This window comes from Macadamia integrifolia, unplaced genomic scaffold (assembly GCF_013358625.1).
Source record: "Macadamia integrifolia cultivar HAES 741 unplaced genomic scaffold, SCU_Mint_v3 scaffold1091, whole genome shotgun sequence".
Classification (NCBI taxonomy): Eukaryota; Viridiplantae; Streptophyta; class Magnoliopsida; order Proteales; family Proteaceae; genus Macadamia; species Macadamia integrifolia.
The window spans coordinates 31,361-48,547 of NW_024868083.1; the positions used below are offsets into that span (position 1 = coordinate 31,361).

At 44.6% G+C, this 17,187-nt stretch overlaps 1 protein-coding gene across 9 annotated transcripts in view; it reads left to right on the forward strand.

Moving 5' to 3' along the window:
• The window catches only part of LOC122062707 (WASH complex subunit 5-like), a 176,154-nt gene that overhangs the window by 13,674 nt on the left and 145,293 nt on the right, over positions 1-17,187 (forward strand). For all 9 annotated transcript variants that reach the window (XR_006135067.1, XR_006135066.1, XR_006135065.1 and 6 more), the window contains exons 5-6: positions 12,444-12,542; positions 12,661-12,786. Coding sequence is in view for 6 of the 9 variants with exons in the window: in XM_042626352.1 (XP_042482286.1) it covers positions 12,444-12,542; positions 12,661-12,786 (225 nt within the window). In the remaining 3 variants the exon portion in view is untranslated. The remainder of the gene's footprint in view (positions 1-12,443; positions 12,543-12,660; positions 12,787-17,187) is intronic.

The following is a 17,187-nucleotide window of genomic DNA, read 5'->3' on the forward strand; positions in this document are numbered from 1 at the left end:
GAATAGAGAGAACCTGCAGTAGTAATGAGAGAACAAAGTAGCTTGTAGAGAAGATTAATCAATCGGATTGGATGGGTCATGTACTTTTAATTTAATCGGATTTCGGAAATTTCTTCAGCGACAATCCTCCCATGAACCACCTCCCCTTTTGCCCGCTGCTCGCTGCTGGCTGCCGCCATTGCCGGTGGCCATTCTCCACCTGCAACTAACCCTTCCACCCCTCCCTCTCCACCCTCTCCTCTCATTGCCACTGTTCCTTCCATCCCTCCCTCTCCTTCTATCGGAAAAACCTCTTCAACCCTCCTTCCCGATAAACCCTTTGAACCTGCTTCATGCTCTCGTGGCTCTCATCCTCACTCTCCCTTTCATACCAAAAGTTGGTCCTCCATCCTAGGGGTGTCAATTCTGAGCCCGCACCTGTAGACCCAACCGAGCCCAGCACGTTTATGGCCTGACTTGGACTGGTCCAATTAATAAACATGTCGGGCTTAAGCCCAACATTTTTATAAACGGGCGTTCACGATGCAGGTAGCTAGCTCGTTGGGTGCCCGACTGGGCCCAACACATTTATGGCCCCGACTTGAACTGACTCGTTGTAGCCTGACCGAACCCGACCCCCTTTAATACGTGATGCAGATCAGAGACTGAGAAGAAGGCTAAGAATCAACTTCAAAATATATATATATATATATATTTACTGTTCACAAGTTATTGTTCATGTGAACAGTAACTAATATGGGCCCCACTGCCAGCTCGTGATGTGGAGAAGACTTGAAGAAGGTTCCCTCTTGATTCGTGGGCCCCATAGCCAGCTCATATGGAGGAGTTAGGCTGAAAGATTTTAGGAAATCTTTGATTGATATAGTTTCCATTTTCATATATTCTTCTAATATTTAGGAAGATATTATATAGCTAGTTTCTAATTTTAGAAAGTAGGAATTCTATTTTATCTAGAAAGGGTCAACTCTGGCACCCCTCTTGGCTCCCTCCCCATCAAATACCTTGGCCTGCCCCTCATCTCCTCCAGGCTTTCCCACCACTGCACCCTCCTGCTTGACCATCTTAGGAAGAAACTCCAGCATTGGAACGGCAAGCTCCTCTCTTTTGCTGGTCGCCTTACCTTGATCAGATCAGTCCTCCAGTCCATGTATCTCTATTGGTTTGGCACCTTCATCCTTCCTGCTTCGGTGATCAAATCCTTTGAGAGTCTTCTTTGCTCATTCCTTTGGAAAGGCTCAGATTCTTTTAGGTTCCTCAGGCCTCTCAGTTGGAAGAAGGTCTGCCTACCCAAATTTGAAGGTGGTCTGGGGATCAGAAGAATCAAGGATGCCAATTCAGTTGGAGTCCTTAAACTTATTTAGAAAATTGTCTGCAACCATAAAAGCATCTGGGTCGAATGGATCCACTCTGGTATTTTCAAGCACAACTCCCTTTGGATAGCCCCTTCCATCTCTGATGCCTCCTAGATTTGGAGGAAGATCCTTGAGCATAGACCCCTTGCTTTCACTACCATCTCTCATTCCATTGGAAATGGCAACTCTACCTCCCTTTGGAAAGACATGTGGCATCCTTCGGGTATCCTTTCTCATATCCTCACTCCGAAAGACATCTACTCCTCTGATCTCCCTCCCAATGCTCGGGTCTCCTCTATCCTCTCCCCCATGGGCTAGTCCCCCCCAATCATCCCCTCCGCTTCAGGATATCTGGTCTTCCCTCCCCCCTCTTCCCCCGGGCCATCAAGGAAGAGGAGACAAATGCATCTGGCTCCCCTCTTCCATTGGCTCCTTCTCTTCTGCCTTGACGTGGGCCCACATTTGATTTTCTTCCCTGGCTGTTCCTTGTCATAAGTTGGTCTAGTTTAAGGGCCACATTCTGCGCAACAGCTTCACCCTCTGGTGATGCCTTACCAACTGTCTCCCCACCCAAGCCTCTCATCCACCGCCTTATCCCTTCTAATCCTTGTTGCTGTCTTTGTTCCTCAGGTAATGAAGACATTCCCCACCCCTTCTTCTCTTGCCCTTTCTCCTTCCTGGTTTGAAAGTCTGTTCTCTCCAAATGCTGGCCCAATATCAGGCCCATCCTTCCCTTTGATAGAGAATGCATTTGGATTGATATGACATTCTCTAGCCCTTCCATCTTTGACACTGTGGGTAAATTGGCTTTCTGTGCTACTATCAATCATCTCTGAATGGAGCGCAACATTCGTCGATGGACCCCCAAATCTGTGTTTTCAGATCAGATTTGGAAAGCTATCTATTTTGATGTTACTTCTAAAGTCCGGAGCATTCACACCCGTCTCCCCCGCCCCTTCCCCTCTAACCCAAAAAACTGCCATATCATTTCTTCTTGGAACCTTCAGGTTGGCCTTATTCAGCCTACTTGAGCTGATAGTTGGAAGCTGCCCCCATCTTTCCTTGTAGTAGCTCTGTGCTGTCTTTTGTATTAGTTTTGATTTCCTGCGGTTTGGCCTCCTAGTTGGCTTAAGCCTGGACCCTTCTCCCTTGTATGTTCTTCTCCTTTTGTTAATAAAATATTTACTCATCTTAAAAAAAAAAAGGGAGAGATTTGATTTGATTTATAATTAGTTTCCAAATAGGATAATATCTAGTTGTAAGGGGATTTCTTTCCTTTCCATGCAAGGAAGGATCCAATTTTGTAATCAATTTAAAGTTTATAAATAAAGGAAGAAGGCTGATCTACAACCCACGATTGAATGAAAAAAAAAGAAAGCTTTGTGCTGGAAAACTGTGAGATGCAGTGTTGTGAGAGACAGCTTGGGTGAGATGCCCTAGGGAAGAGTGAGATTCTCGACCCAACCTATCCCCCTTCCCCCCTCCTTTATTTTCTATTTATTTCTCTCTCTATTTTATTTTCTCTGCTATCACCACACCTGCTGCTATTAAAAGATCTGAGAAGACAAGTCCAAGATTTGCGACATCTCTTTTGTTCAATCTATCAACTGGCAGCACCTGTGATCCTATTCTGGAATTAATTCCTAGTCATCTAGCTGTGAATTAGTTCTACATTAATTGGTATCAGAGCCTACTATGGCTAGCATAGACGATCTGTATATGGAGGTGATGAAATTATCAGACCGTATGACTGCTCTGGAGAAAAAGTTTGATGCCAAGTTTGGTCTCTTCTACCGTCCACCTCCAAATGATGCTATCATAACAAAAGAAATTTTGAAAGAGGTACAACAAGAAATAAATAGTCCTCCCAAAGAGGTCTATATTGAGGGATTCAAAGCAGAGAGAACCGAGTTGACTTTAGACGACCACCAAGAATTACCCAACGAGATCGATGTTGCACCAGAGTTTAAAGAGGAGATCAAGAATATGCCAGACAAAATTTCTGTGGATACAATGTTCAATGACAAATCAGATTTTAAACTTGATCACGTCGAGTTCATTATGCCGCCGAAATTTTCGGAGAGAGAGAGCCACAACTCCAAGACTTTGTTCCAAAAACCTGTGAGTTGTCGGAGTATTGTTTTGGGTTGCAACTGGATGTGCACCGCACCAAGATTAAACTATACAAAACTCGAGGTTGAGTTTTCTTAAGATGGGGCGAGTTGATGCAGATTAGACTTGAGAAGAAGAAGGCTAAGACTGTGTTTGGTAACGTTTCAGAAAAATGTTTCTGAAGTTTCTTCGTTCTATGGGAACGAAAAACAGAATAAAGCATTTGGTGCATTTATGATGTGTTTCGGTTTTTTTTTTTAGAATTAAAAATGAAAAAAAATGCTAGAAACGAGAATTGACGGAACGACAAAAGGTAGTTCTGTCGTTCCAGTTTCGTTAAAAAAAATAAAAAAAGGCATTTTGACAGAAACTGAAATTTCCGTTTTTGACACGAAACACAGCCTAAGAATCAACTTCAGAATTTTTTTTACTGTTCACAAGTTATTGTTCACGTGAAAAGTACCCACGTGAACAGTAACTAATATGGGTCCCACAGCCAGCTGTGATGTGGAGAAGACTTGATGAAGGTTCGCTCTTGATTCGTGGGCCCCATGGCCAGCTCGCATGGAATTAGGCTGAAAGATTTTAGGAAGTCTTAGATTGATGTAGTTTCCATTTTCATATTTTCTTCTAATAGTTAGGAAGATATTATCTAGCTAGTTACTAATTTTAGAAAGTAGGAATTCTAATTTATTGGGTTTCTATTTTTGTAAAAGGGAGAGATTTGATTTGATTTGTTATTAGTTTCCAAATAGGATAATATCTAGTTGTTAGGGGATTTCTTTCCTTTCCATGCAAGGAAGGACCCAATTTTGTAATCAATTTAAAGTTTACAAATAAAGGAAGAAGGTTGATTTATAGCCCACGATTGAATGAAAAAAAGAAGAAGAAAGCTTTGTGTTGGAAAACTGTGAGATGCAGTGCTATGAGAGACAACTTGGGTGAGATGCCCTAGGGAAGAGTGAGATACTTGACCCAACCTATCCCCCTTCCCCCCTCCTCTATTTTTTGTTTATTTCTTTCTCTCTATTTTATTTTCTCTACTATCAATCAAGCGACACACCTGTTGCCATTGCAAGATCTGAGAAGACAAATCCAAGATCTGCGACATCTCATTTGTTCAATCTATTAACTGGCAGCACCTGTGATCCTGTTCTGGAATTAATTCTTAGCCATCTAACTGGGAATTAGTTCTACATTAATACCACATAAAATTCCTGTTTTGCAAGGGCCTTCCTTGTGTTGTACTTGCTTTTCCAAGTAAGAAAGAAAATCCACGTCGATATATAATAATTATAACCCACCTAGAAGTTTCACAATTTTAATTCATGGGAAATCTTGTTAGAAACTGAGAATTTTCAATCAATATTTCCTGAGGAATTTAGTAATGTCAATTTTCTAATGGGAAATCTGGTGCCATAGTTCTTACGTAAGATGTTGACTTCGGGGGTAATGTCAATTTTCTAATTCACTAAATTTTGTAATGACTTATATAGTGATTTAATGTTCAAATGGAACATTTCTTGGCCTTCAACCCATTTAAGAAAATAATTTTGGGGTAAGCACGTTTAGAGACTGTTTAGACTTAAATAGGTCTGTAGTCTAGTTAAGGCCCGTTTAAGGTAGCCTGATTAAAGCCTAACACTTACCGACCTGATTATAAACTGTACTATGCCCCCCAAGCTAGGCCCCGTTTACTTAAACGGGTGTTCACGTTGCAAGATTTCTATGTGGTCGAGCCCAGCTAGGCTCGACCGGTAGACACCCCTACTCTGTCCTAAAGCCCTCCTCAACCAATCGTCTCGCCCTTCACTCCATTCCCTGTTCTACCCTTGGTGGCAAACAGATCGGACCCTGCCTTGCTAGCTCCCTGGACTCTAAAATCTCCAAATGGAGATACCACCTTGTTGGCCTTTTCATTGGTAGCAGACCTCCCTACCCCATTATCAAACGCTCCCTTTGCAATCAATGGCACTTTCATGACTCGATGGACACCCACATTTTGGAAAATGGTATTTTTCTTTTCAACTTCTCAAATGAACAATGTATTATCAGAGCTCTTGGGGGCAGACCATGGCAAGTTGGGAAAAGCAGATTTTCCAAGGCAATGGAACCAATTTATGAGCCTGCACAAGCTGGATTATCAATCCATCCTTTTTATGTTGCTCTCCCCAATCTTCCTCTACATTCTTGGGGTGAAAAAAGCTTGAGAATTATAGGATCTATCATCGGAACTCCACTTTTCTTAGCTTCCAGAAATATGAAGGAGCAACATCTTGCCTTTGCTGGAATCTGCATCGAAATGTCTGCTGAGGCCACTCCTCCCTCCTTTGTGATTATCATAGACGGTGAAGGCCATTCCTTCCATCAAAAGATCAGCCACAACTGGATCCCCCTCATTGCCTGGCTTGCCGGGTTTTTGATCACCAGTCCAAAGATTTTGTTAAGTTGAAGCCCCCCTGAAGTTGACGAAAGGATGGACTGACCTTGGACTCCCAATCGCTGGTCCCCCCTTTGGTGCTCGACAGTTCCAACCTCCTTTCGGTGCTCAACAACTCCAACCTCCCTACTAGCTTGTCTGGCCTCGGAGCTGGTCCCGATGATTCCACACCAGTAAAAGCTCTCGCCCTCAGAAATCGTTTTTGCACCCTCCCTCGCATCACCATTTGGGACCTCTGGTCTATGTTGCCTTACCCTTGAGTCACAATCGCTTCTTTGCCCTTCGCCGTCTCCCCCGACACCGATGGCTCCTATTGTTCTCTATCAGCTGACACTACTCGAACTTCCTCTGTCTCCCTTGCTCCATCCGTCCTTTCCACCTCTGTGAACACGACTTCTCTCTTGGTGGCTCCCTCTCCCGATGCTTTTATCATCAACAACACTTCCTTTTCTCCCTCTCAAGTTACTGCCTTCCACGTCACCACCCCTTGTCCTGCTGCCTCATCTCTCTCCCATACTACCATTCTTTGAGGCAGCCTATCCTTCCGAGGCCTTCAGGCCCTACCCATCTCTTGGGGCCCACTCCTTGTGCACTGCTTGCCCTAAGCCCATACACCAGCCTCACCTTATCTTGGCCGCCTCCATCCACCCTAACTTGACCCGCCTTGGCTCTACCCATCCTACTGAACACCCGCCCAACTCCTCGAATCACCCCTCTACCCCTCTACTTGTTTGCCCTCGCCTGCTCCTTAAAGACTCTCCCCCACCTCCCTTCGGTCCTCTTCTGTCCCACCTTTACCAATGGGAGCCTCTGCCTCTCCAGTTTTGGCCACTCCCCCTCTTTTGTCCGCTTTGCTTTCTGCGACGAATCTACACTTGGCCTCCTCCCTTTTCTCTGAGGCCCCTGTTCTTCTAGCTCCTCTGCTCTCCCCTGTCGTGAGCTCTCTCTGACAGGGCTTTGCCACGTCTTCTCCAACGTCACTCCCTGTTGTGAGTCTCATCCAACAGGACCTTGCCATTCTTACTAACTTGTCCTTCCCCTGCTGCGAGCCTCATCCAGCAGGTCCATGCCACGTTTGCATCAACTATGGCTTCTCCTGATGCTATCTTTTGCCATCAAGACCCTACCATGTCTTCATCAACTCGGTCTCCTCAGCCGTGACCTTCCCTTGCTGATTCTCCCGTCCATTGGAGCCTTCTCTTGCCTGCTACATCATTAACTGCTCTGCTCCTGCCTGCCCTTGCGATGACCACCATCCTGTAGGGCCACACCACGACTGCACCCTCTATGCTTCTCCTGATGCCCTCTCCTGCCATCAGGACATTGCCACGTCTTCATCAGCTCTAACTCCTCAGTTGTCACCTTTCCCTGCTGTGATCCTTATACAGCAGGGCCCTTCCATGTCTTCCCTAGCTTCCCCTGTGGCTTTTCCATACCGGTAGGGCCTTGGCAAGACTGCTATGACTAAGCGCTGTTCAGCTAAGACCTCTTCCAAGAAGCAACATAATGTCAGGTCTTCCTCTTCTAGAAGGATCCCTCTCCCCAAAACCTCTAATAAAAAGAATTCTGATGCTAAACCTTTGCCCTCTACCACCAAGCCCTCTCCCCTTACCCACTTGGTTCATGACCCTTCCACCAATCCTCCCACTGATGTCCCCTTCTCCTGCTTTGCTTCTTTGCCCACTCTTTGCTTCCCTCCCCCAACTCCAACCCTCAGGTCCCCCCCTCAAGGAGTACTGTCATTGCCATCATAGCAAATCCTCCTCTCCCTGCCTATCCAAAGCTATTTCGCCCCTCTCCTTCTCAATGAATTATTGGACGGTGTGGAATGTCCGAGGTCTCAACGCTTTGGCTAAGCATACCGAAATTCGCTCCCGCTTAGAGACGCTTGTTCTATCCTATGCTGCCTCCTTGAAACCAGAGTATCTATGCCGAATGCCTCTCATATTGCCTCTTTTATTGCCCCCTCCTGGTCCTTCCTCTCTAACTATTCCTCCTGTCCTAATGGTCGCATCTGGGTCCTTTGGAACCCCTCCAAAATCCATATCACTCATGTCTCCTCTTCCCAACTCATTCACCTCTCATCTCTGACCCTTGCAGCGGTAACCTTGTCTTCTCTGTCATTTACAGTCTCAAACGTGCCCTTGACAGATCCCAACTTTGAGATAATCTCCATCTCATTGCCTCTCAAGTAAACTCCTCTCCGTGGGGTTGGGGGTTATTTCATTGTCACCCGCTTTAGCCATGAAAAGATTGGAGGCAACCCCATTGATCCCATCTCTGTGATGCCTTCAATTCTTGCTTAGAAGACACCTACTTGGATGATTTAAGGTGGTCTAGCCCTAAATTCTCCTAGCACAACAAAAGATCTGGCTCCGATAGAATTGCTTGCAAGCTTGATAGGGTCCTTGTCAATGAGGCTTGGCTTATCAGCTTCCCTTCTTCTCATGCCACCTTGGACTCCCCCTCTATTTCTTACCATAGCCCCATCTCTCTGTTTGTCCAACCCATAGTTGTCACGGCGTCATGGCGTCATGGCGACTCAAGGCAATTGAGGGGTGGCTAATCGATTTGGTGGTGAATCGCCTGCTATGGCGTTACCATGGCGATCAAATCGCCCATATGTTATTTTTTAGTTCCCCTATTTTATAAAGTTATTTTGTATGTTATAATATATACCTTATGACATAAAAATGCCAATCAACATTAAGAAACATCAAGTCATAAAAATTAACATAGTCAGACTCACATCAAGTCATAAAATAATTAATATGGCTTATTGACATTTAGAGAAATGCTCTTCTTCTATAATTTTTTTTTTGGACAAATGATTTTATTTTTAGATGAGACTTTTTGTATTAGGTGTAACACAAAACTAGCTTTCCAACATGTCTAAGATTATTTAAATCTGAGTTGTTATGACAGAGTTATGTTCCGATCAAACTTATTTTAAAGTGTGCGAATGCTGTTAAATCGCATGAATGGAAATAATTTTATTGACATCAAAACAAAAGATTATTTTATCGGACTTTTGGTTTTTAGCAATGTTCTACTATGATAAAATTTATAAAATTTTCAGAATCAAGAAAAACCTTAGCATTCGAAAGTTGAAAATCGCCCTACAACTAAAAATCCAGTTTTTGTTCTTGGACCGGGGGGTTGACTTTTTATCCTTTTGGAATTTGATTTTTAAACTATTTCTCCTTGGCACAAAATAATCTGGTTTAGATTCCACATCCCTCGTCATAGTTTTACTGTATGGAGAGCCCTCTCCAATTGTCTGCCCACTCAATCCTTCCTTATTCATCGTCACATCCCTGTCTCCCTTGCTGCCTTTATTGGAATGGCTCTGATGATATCGACCATCTCTTTTTTGACTATCCCTTTTCCTCCTGCATCTGGAGAAGAGTCTTATCCTTCTGGTGGCCATCCAGAAGAACCCCCTTCCCTCTCTCTCTAGAGAATGGATTTGGATTGACATGACCTATGCTGGGAAGTCCATCTGTGACACTGCCGGGAAGTTAGCTTTTGGAGCCACAGTTAACCATATTTGGATGGAGCGCAATCTTCATAGATGGACCTCAAACTCTTGGTCTTTCGATAAGATTTGGAATCCCTCATCCCTCCCCTCCCTATTGTAAGCTCCCCTAGGAACAATCTTATTGTTTCTTCCTGGGGTTTACCTTCCTCTATTTTGATTCCTTCCTCCCCTAGCCCTTCGGGGATGTAGCATCTTTTGATGGTTTTTTTTTCTCTATCCCTTCGGGGCTGTAGATTTCCCCCCTTGTTTTCATTCTCCCTTGGTAATGAACTTCTTATTCACCTAAAGAAAAAAAGGATCAATCAATCAGATCAAACATTGGTTTTGTCAACTTGATCAAACACATGGAAGTCTTCACACATGAAGAGGAACAGCAACAACATAAATTTTTACCAATAAAATTCATGTACAATGCTTGACCCCCTTACAAACTTTTGTAGAAGACTCAAGAATAGACTTGGAGACTGAAAAGGAAAGGCCTAACCCAATCCTTAACCAATAGGAAGAAACTGCAATAACCAAGCTGTTGAGATATGTACCACGATATGGGGAGTGTCCCTATCGTGGATGAGTTTTACTTCCTTGCTTTAGTTTATTTCTTTCCCTAGTTAGGATAGATCTCTACTTACTAATTAGGATAGACTTCCTATTTTATCTTGCTTGTGGCACAAGGACTTAGTTTCCTAGTTTGATTGTACTACTTTGGGTGTTAATAAATATTGATGGTAGGGGGAACTGGGAAACACACTTGGCTGCTCCCCTCTTGCAGTCTCCCTTCTTCTTCTCTCTCAATCTCTTTCTCTCTTCTCTTACTCTCAAGTTACTGGTTACAGATCTTGGGTTTGTAACATGGTATCAGAGCTGCAACCAGTAGCAGTTTTGAGAGTCGTTCCAAGGTCTTGCATCTGATGAAAGTATGAAACCCTAGTTCTTATAAGAAAAAAAGAACTAGGGTTTCCATGAAGATTATTTGTATAAATAACCTATCTGCTGTCAATGCTACTGCTACTGATCCCCATGGTTGCTGATTTCTGCTAACGTTTTCTGTTCGAAGCGTCCCATCTACTGCTGTGATTTTATTATTAGTTGCTGGAATATTGATGTCGACTTGCTGCTCTCATGCCTTCTCTCCTGCGGACTGTTTGGCTGATCACAAATCTGAGTTGTACGTTGCTGGATATATTTGCTGTTAGGATTATCTACTTCTTCCAATCGATTTCTACTTGATGTTGTTCTGATTGCTGCTTGCCTACCTTCCAGAATTGATTTTCTGCTGTGATTGCTGCTATCAATATGGTTCTTCAATCCCCCCTTTCTTTCGTCCTCAGATTTTGTGGGTTGGGTTAATACCCTATGGGGACCCAGTTTTCCAAATCTGAGACCCAACCATTGTCTGAACTGGAAACTCTAACTGGGTTTCAGTTCTGTTTTTTTGTTCTACCGCCAGTAGCAATTTTGGGTGATTCAAGGGCTGTTTCATTGGGCTATTGCCTGGACTTCATAGAGTTACCAGTTGCGGTTCTGGATCCATAATATTGGCTTGATTGGATTTGTGGTGTGGAAGTTCTCATCGCATGCCTCTACTATCTCCGCTGGCCTCTGTTGCTTGAAGCACCTGATTCTGCTACTTGCTTACTTCGGCACTTAATGCTGCTACTTGCTTACCTCGGCACCCGATGCTTTTACTTGTTTACCTCGGCACCTAATGCTGCTACTTGCTTACCTTGGCACCTTGATGTTGCTACCTGTACCTCAGCACTTGATGATGTACTTGCTTACCCCGGCACCTGATGCTGCTACTTAATACTCGGCAACTTGATGTTGCTTCTTGGTCCCTGACAACTTGATGTCGATATATGCTTACCCCCGCAACTTGTTGTTGCTACTTCCTATCTACTACTTGCCTTCCTTGGGAAGCGCCTTTGATGCTACTGACTTTATGATGTGGATGATTGGAGTTCTCTCTGTGCTCTCTAGTGTCTACCACTACTACTCAAGACCGGTGTTATGTTTAATTTTCTATTCTTGTTGGTCCAAACTGGAAGTTTTCTTTTGATATATGTATACTCCAGCTTGAGGGGGAGTGTTAAGATATGTACCACGATATGGTGAGTGTCCCTATCGTGGATGAGTTTTACTTTCTTGCTTTAGTTTATTTCTTTCCCAAGTTAGGATAGATCTCTACTTACTAATTAGGATAGATTTCCTATTTTATCTTGCTTGTGGCACAAGGACATAGTTTCCTAGTTTGATTGTACTACTTTGGGTGTTGATAAATATTGATGGTAGGGGGGACTGGGAAACACACTTGGCTGCTCCCCTCTTGCAGTCTCTCTTCTCTTCTTCTCTCTCAATCTCTTTCTCTCTTCTCTTACTCTCTCAAGTTACTGGTTACAGATCTTGGGTTTGTAACACAAGCAAAACAGGACTAGACTTAAAGATTCCTAATATAGTCCAACTAAAACACTTTATAATAAGTAAAGTAAAGAAATAAGGCTCTTGACTAATCCCGTATTCCTAGCCCATAAAAGTGGCCCATTACAAAGGAAACACATGAAAGTAAAGGCCCGAGACATGTATAACCCATCCTAGAGCTTATTTCTACTAAATTAGGCCCAAATAGATATTAAATTGGCATCACCCTTACTTCTTAAGACACATAAGATCTGAACATCTAACCTCTCACCAACTCAAGTTACAACCACTAGGCTAACACTTTACTTATTAATTAAAGCCAAAAATAAATATTGAAAGGGGCTAAAAGAAAACATAAAAGAAAATATATACCCTGAGGTTCCAAACTTTGGGGCATTTCATCAGATATTGTATTGGCTTAGAAGTTATTTAGAAGTTATGTTGTGGGCTGCTTCAGTCATGCCCATACACTGATTCTGTGAGATGTTGAATAACCTCTAGCTTCTTGATTTTTTTGCCTGATGGTTGTTTGAAGATGGGTTCCCCATTTCAATTTGTTAATTTGAATTTTGTTAACTTGCAGAGTAGTGACAAAAAATTAAGGGACATAGTTACTTCTGCAGGAACTGCTCATGAGATGGATGAAGAGAGCATAGTATTTTTCTTCTTGAAGACATCACAGGTGATGACCTTTCCCTGCAAATTTTGTCCACTTATTAATCTAGTGATGCAAATGTATTTGCTAGTATCCTGTAAGTGTGGATCTTGTTTTCTGATTCCAAAATATTTGCATATTGCAGATTGAGTTTGAAGTGAAACAACTATATGTAGAACTTTTCGATGGCAACGGAACACTGTGGCAAGAAAGCAAAAACTCTGCTTCTGAATGTGTGCAAGAATTTTTCAAATACTATTCAGGGTCACAGGTATGTCTTAGTTATCTTGAAGGATTTTTGGTTATACACTGGAATATTAGCAGCAAAATAACCACAGTATCTAGCTGCAATCAGTGGCAGCTTTGTGCTCCAAATTGATGTGATGTAGATCGAGCCTGCAAAAGAAGGGGGCTGCTGGTTGCCTGGTTCCATCAAACCAGATCAGCCAGCCGCAATGTTGGCCCATCAAGCCAACCCATAACAAGAAATTACTGTTCACGTGAATAGTACCCATGAACGGTAATTTGGTCTGTTTCCTTTTGCGTTAACAAGTAGCCAAAGTTAGATTTTTTTTGGGTGAATAGTTAATGCTTTAAAAGAAGGGAGATGCCTCAAAGGGCAAGTTACAACCCCAATAAGGGTAACAAAAGCCTATAAAGTGCACAAGCCAGGGTCCACATGGCTAAAAAAACTTATACAACCCGGCCTGGATGCCCAAATAGAAGAGAAGGGCAAACCATTCGAAACCGGGAAGAGAACCACAAACCCTAAATCTAATCTCAAGTCTCAACACAACAGTTCCTAGCCGCCAACATGAAGGAGCAATATCGGTAAAGAGGCAGCCACGTTGGAGGACCTCTAGCTTTGCAAAGGGCCATAGCCAAGTTGGTAGCACCGCAACTAGCCTAGCGGAGGGGGTCACCAAGGTGGAGGGGTGCCAGCCTTTCGGAGGGCAATGGCGGAGTGGATGGAGGGCAATGACCAAGGCGGAGGGGTGCTAGCTTGGCGAGCTGGTGTTGAAGAGACGTTGGCTGTTACCGGTCGAGACAAAGATCCAACGACTAACAGACCTAAAGGCAGGCTACCGGTGGCTGGCAAGCCCAGTGGGGCTGGCAGACAACGTGGATGGAGGCGAACGCGGCGAGCAAGCGGACAGACTAAACGAGCTTGGCATTCGGAAGGGCAGACAACCTTGAGTGGTTGACGACTAATGGGATAGTTGGCTTGACATCCAGAAGGGAAGCAAGTCTAGCAAGTGGCCAACGGAGAGGCAGAACCGGCTGAATAGACCAAACGAGCTTGGCATTCGGAAGGGCAGACAGCCAAGAGGGTTGGCGACTAGCAGGACAGCAGGCCTGGTAAGAGAGATGTCCAGAAGGGCAGTAGGCTTGGCAGGATGGTGACCGAAAAGCAGCTAGCCCAGAAGGGCCCAACACCAAACCATCTACTGACCAAACAGGGAGGGTGATTGGCGGGAAGGCTACTGAGCCGAGTGGTTGCAGTGGTCTCAACACTGATCAAGATGGCTAACTCTAGGAATAGATGGAGAAGAAGAAGAGAAAGGGAGTGGAGGAGAAAGAAGGGAGAGGGAGAGAGAAGAAGAAGGGAAAGAAGGGAGAGGGAGAGAGAAGAAGAAAAGGAAGAGGAAAAGGGGAGATGCAGAGGAAGAAGAAAGGTGGAGGGAGGGAGAAGAGAAGAGAAGAGAAGAGAGAGGGAGATAAGGCGAAGGGAGAGGGAGAGAGGAGGAGAGGGTTGGGGGGGGGGGGAGAAGCCGAACCTCATAGCCAGGCTGCTCCAAAGCGGTTTAGGTTTCTTCGTTTTGCTTCTGTTGCTTATGTTTTCTTTGGGGAGGAAAGGGTAAATGTTCAATGAGACATGACTCCCAAAGTCAGATTTAGTCTTCTACAGTAGTCCTTTATTGTCTTATGTTAGTTTCTTAGACTACAAGTTAGTAGTTAGTTATTAAAAGTCATTAATTCTATTTTATGTTAGTTTCCTTTTTTAGTTTTGTTTCTAATTTGTAAGGTTGTGCCTAACCTATTTAAAGAGAACTTTGTAAGGTTCTTCTATCGTTCTGTTAAGGCTCGAATGAATGCTAACACCATTTCTCTCCTCTCTTCTAGAAACAGTGTGATGCTTAGTTCTCCGGATGAGATAAAATCTGAGGCCTCTCATTACTTCTTCGAGCTCCTTAACCCTCCTGGCCAGCCCCACCCCCCTCCCTCCCATCCCTCGCTAATCAATAAATTCATTCCTGACCACCTCATCCCCGACCTTTAATCCATTCCCTCTGATGATGAAATATCCTCTGCTGTCCTTTCCCATAAGGCTAACAAAGCCCCGGGGCTTGATGGGTTTAGCATGGTCTTCTTTACCCCTTGTTGGGACATCATCAAGGATGATCTTATCCGGGCTATCAGAAGCTTCTTTCTCAATCCCAGCCAAATCAGTGGTGTAAATCACACCTTTCTTTGTCTCATCCCCAAGACCGAGGGTGCCTCCTCTTTGCAGGACTTCAGACCTATCTCCCTGTGCAATTTGTTATACAAGTTCATTGCAAAAGTCCTCTCTCTTCGCATCCAAATGGTCATTGGCAACCTCATCAGTCAAAATCAATCAGCTTTCATCTCTGGGAGGAGCATCGCCGATAACATCATCTTATGCCATGAAATTGTCCGCGGTTTTGAGCGTAAATCTCATGGCCTTGTTGCCCTCCTCAAAATTGATATTCATAAGGTCGTCGATTCCATCTGTTGGGACTTCCTTTATGACATCCTTCTCCAAATGTCCTTCCAAATTTTTTCAGATGGATCTTCGCTTGCATCTCCACCCCTCGCTTCTCCGTTCTTGTCAATGGCAGTCCGGCGGGCTTCTTCCATTCCTCAGTTGGTATTCGCCAAGGCTGCCCCCTCCTTTCCTTTTCTGTCTCGGTCTTGAAGTTCTCTATAGATTTATTCAATCTTCCACGGATCTCCACCTCATATTTCCTATCCCCAAATGCAAGCCTCTATCCCTCACCCATCTTGCTTTTGTGGATGACCTTATGATCTTCTCGAAAGCCGACCACATTTCCATTTCCTCTATCATGGATTCCCTTCAACTCTTCGAATGCCACTTGGGTCTCCGCATCAATCTCCTCAAATCTCGGATTTTCACCTCCGGTATCTCCGAGGCCCTTATTGCTCGCTTCTTGATATTATGGGCTTTTCTCTGGGCTCCCTCCCAGTCAAATACCTGGGCCTTCCTCTCATCCCTGCAAGGCTCTCGAGCCATCACTGCACCCCAATCCTTGACCTCCTGTGCAAGAGACTCCAGCTTTGGAAAAGCAAGATCCTATCCTATGCAGGTCGCCTTGAGCTCTCCAGATCTGTGCTCCAATCTATGTACCTCTATTGGTCGGGGATATTTGTCCTCCCTTCCCCCACTATCAAAGCCATTGAGTCTCTCATTAGTTCTTTTCTGTGGAAAGGATCGGATACATCTAGGTTCCTTCGTCCATGTAGATGGAGCACTGTCTGCCTTCTTAAATCCGAAGGAGGCCTCGGCCTTAGGAGAATCAAAGACATGAATGAGGCAGGCATCCTCAAGCTTCTCTAGAGAATTGTCTCCAAGCAAAATAACATTTGGGTCTCTTGGGTCTACTCCTACCTCTTGAAGTCCAACTCCATTTGGACTACTAACCCGGGCCATGGCTCTTCTTGGGTTTGGCGAGGCATTCTTAGTCTCAGACCGCTGGCACAGGAGGCCATTTACTATTCCATTGGGAATGGAGCCTCCACCTCCCTCTGGCTGGATCCTTGGCATCCCTCCGGGATCCTGCTCCATCTGCTTCGTCCAAGAACTATTTACTCCTCGAGGTTGGACATATTATCTTCTCTCTCCTCCATCCTTCTTAATGAGAGGTGTGCTCCCCACCCTTCCCTATCTGAACAGCATTTGGTCCTCTCTCCCTGCCTTCCCCTCTAGGCACAGAGATAGGGAGGATTCCATTCTCTGGAACCCCTCTCACACCAAGCTGTTTAGTTTCTCCTCCACCTAGAACTTCGTTAGGACTAAGGCCCATCTAGTCGTCTGGATCAAAGGCCATATCCCCCGCCACAGCTTCACAGTCTAGCTGGCCCTCTCCAACTGCCTTGCTACGCAGTCTTTTCTCATCCGACGTTACATTAATGTCCCCCCCTCTTGTTGTCTCTGTTGGAGAGGAACAGAAGATATTGATCATCTGTTCTTCTCTTGCCCTTTCTCCTCCACCATCTGGAAAAAAAGTGCTTTCTCGCTGTTGGCCCGCTCCTAGAAGAGTCTTCCCTCTCAAAAGAGAGTGGATTTGGATTGATATGACATTCCATGGCCCCTCCATTTGTGATGTTATCGGCAAACTCGCCTTCTGTGCCACCATCAATCACCTTTGGATGGAGAGAAACCTCCGCAGATGGACGTCCAACTCCCGCACTTTCAACGGGATTTGGAAAGCCATCTCATTCGAGGTCTCCTCCAAGATTGCAACCTTGCCTCTCCGCATTGTCTCAGGCTCCCCCAAAAACAGGCATATCATTGATTCCTGGAACCTCCCAGCTTCTATTATCCCCCCTCCCCCTTGAGGGGTTGTATCCCTTAGGATTTTGTCCCCCCCCTTTTGTTTGGGCTTCTCCCTTGGCTGGTTTTAAGCCTCCC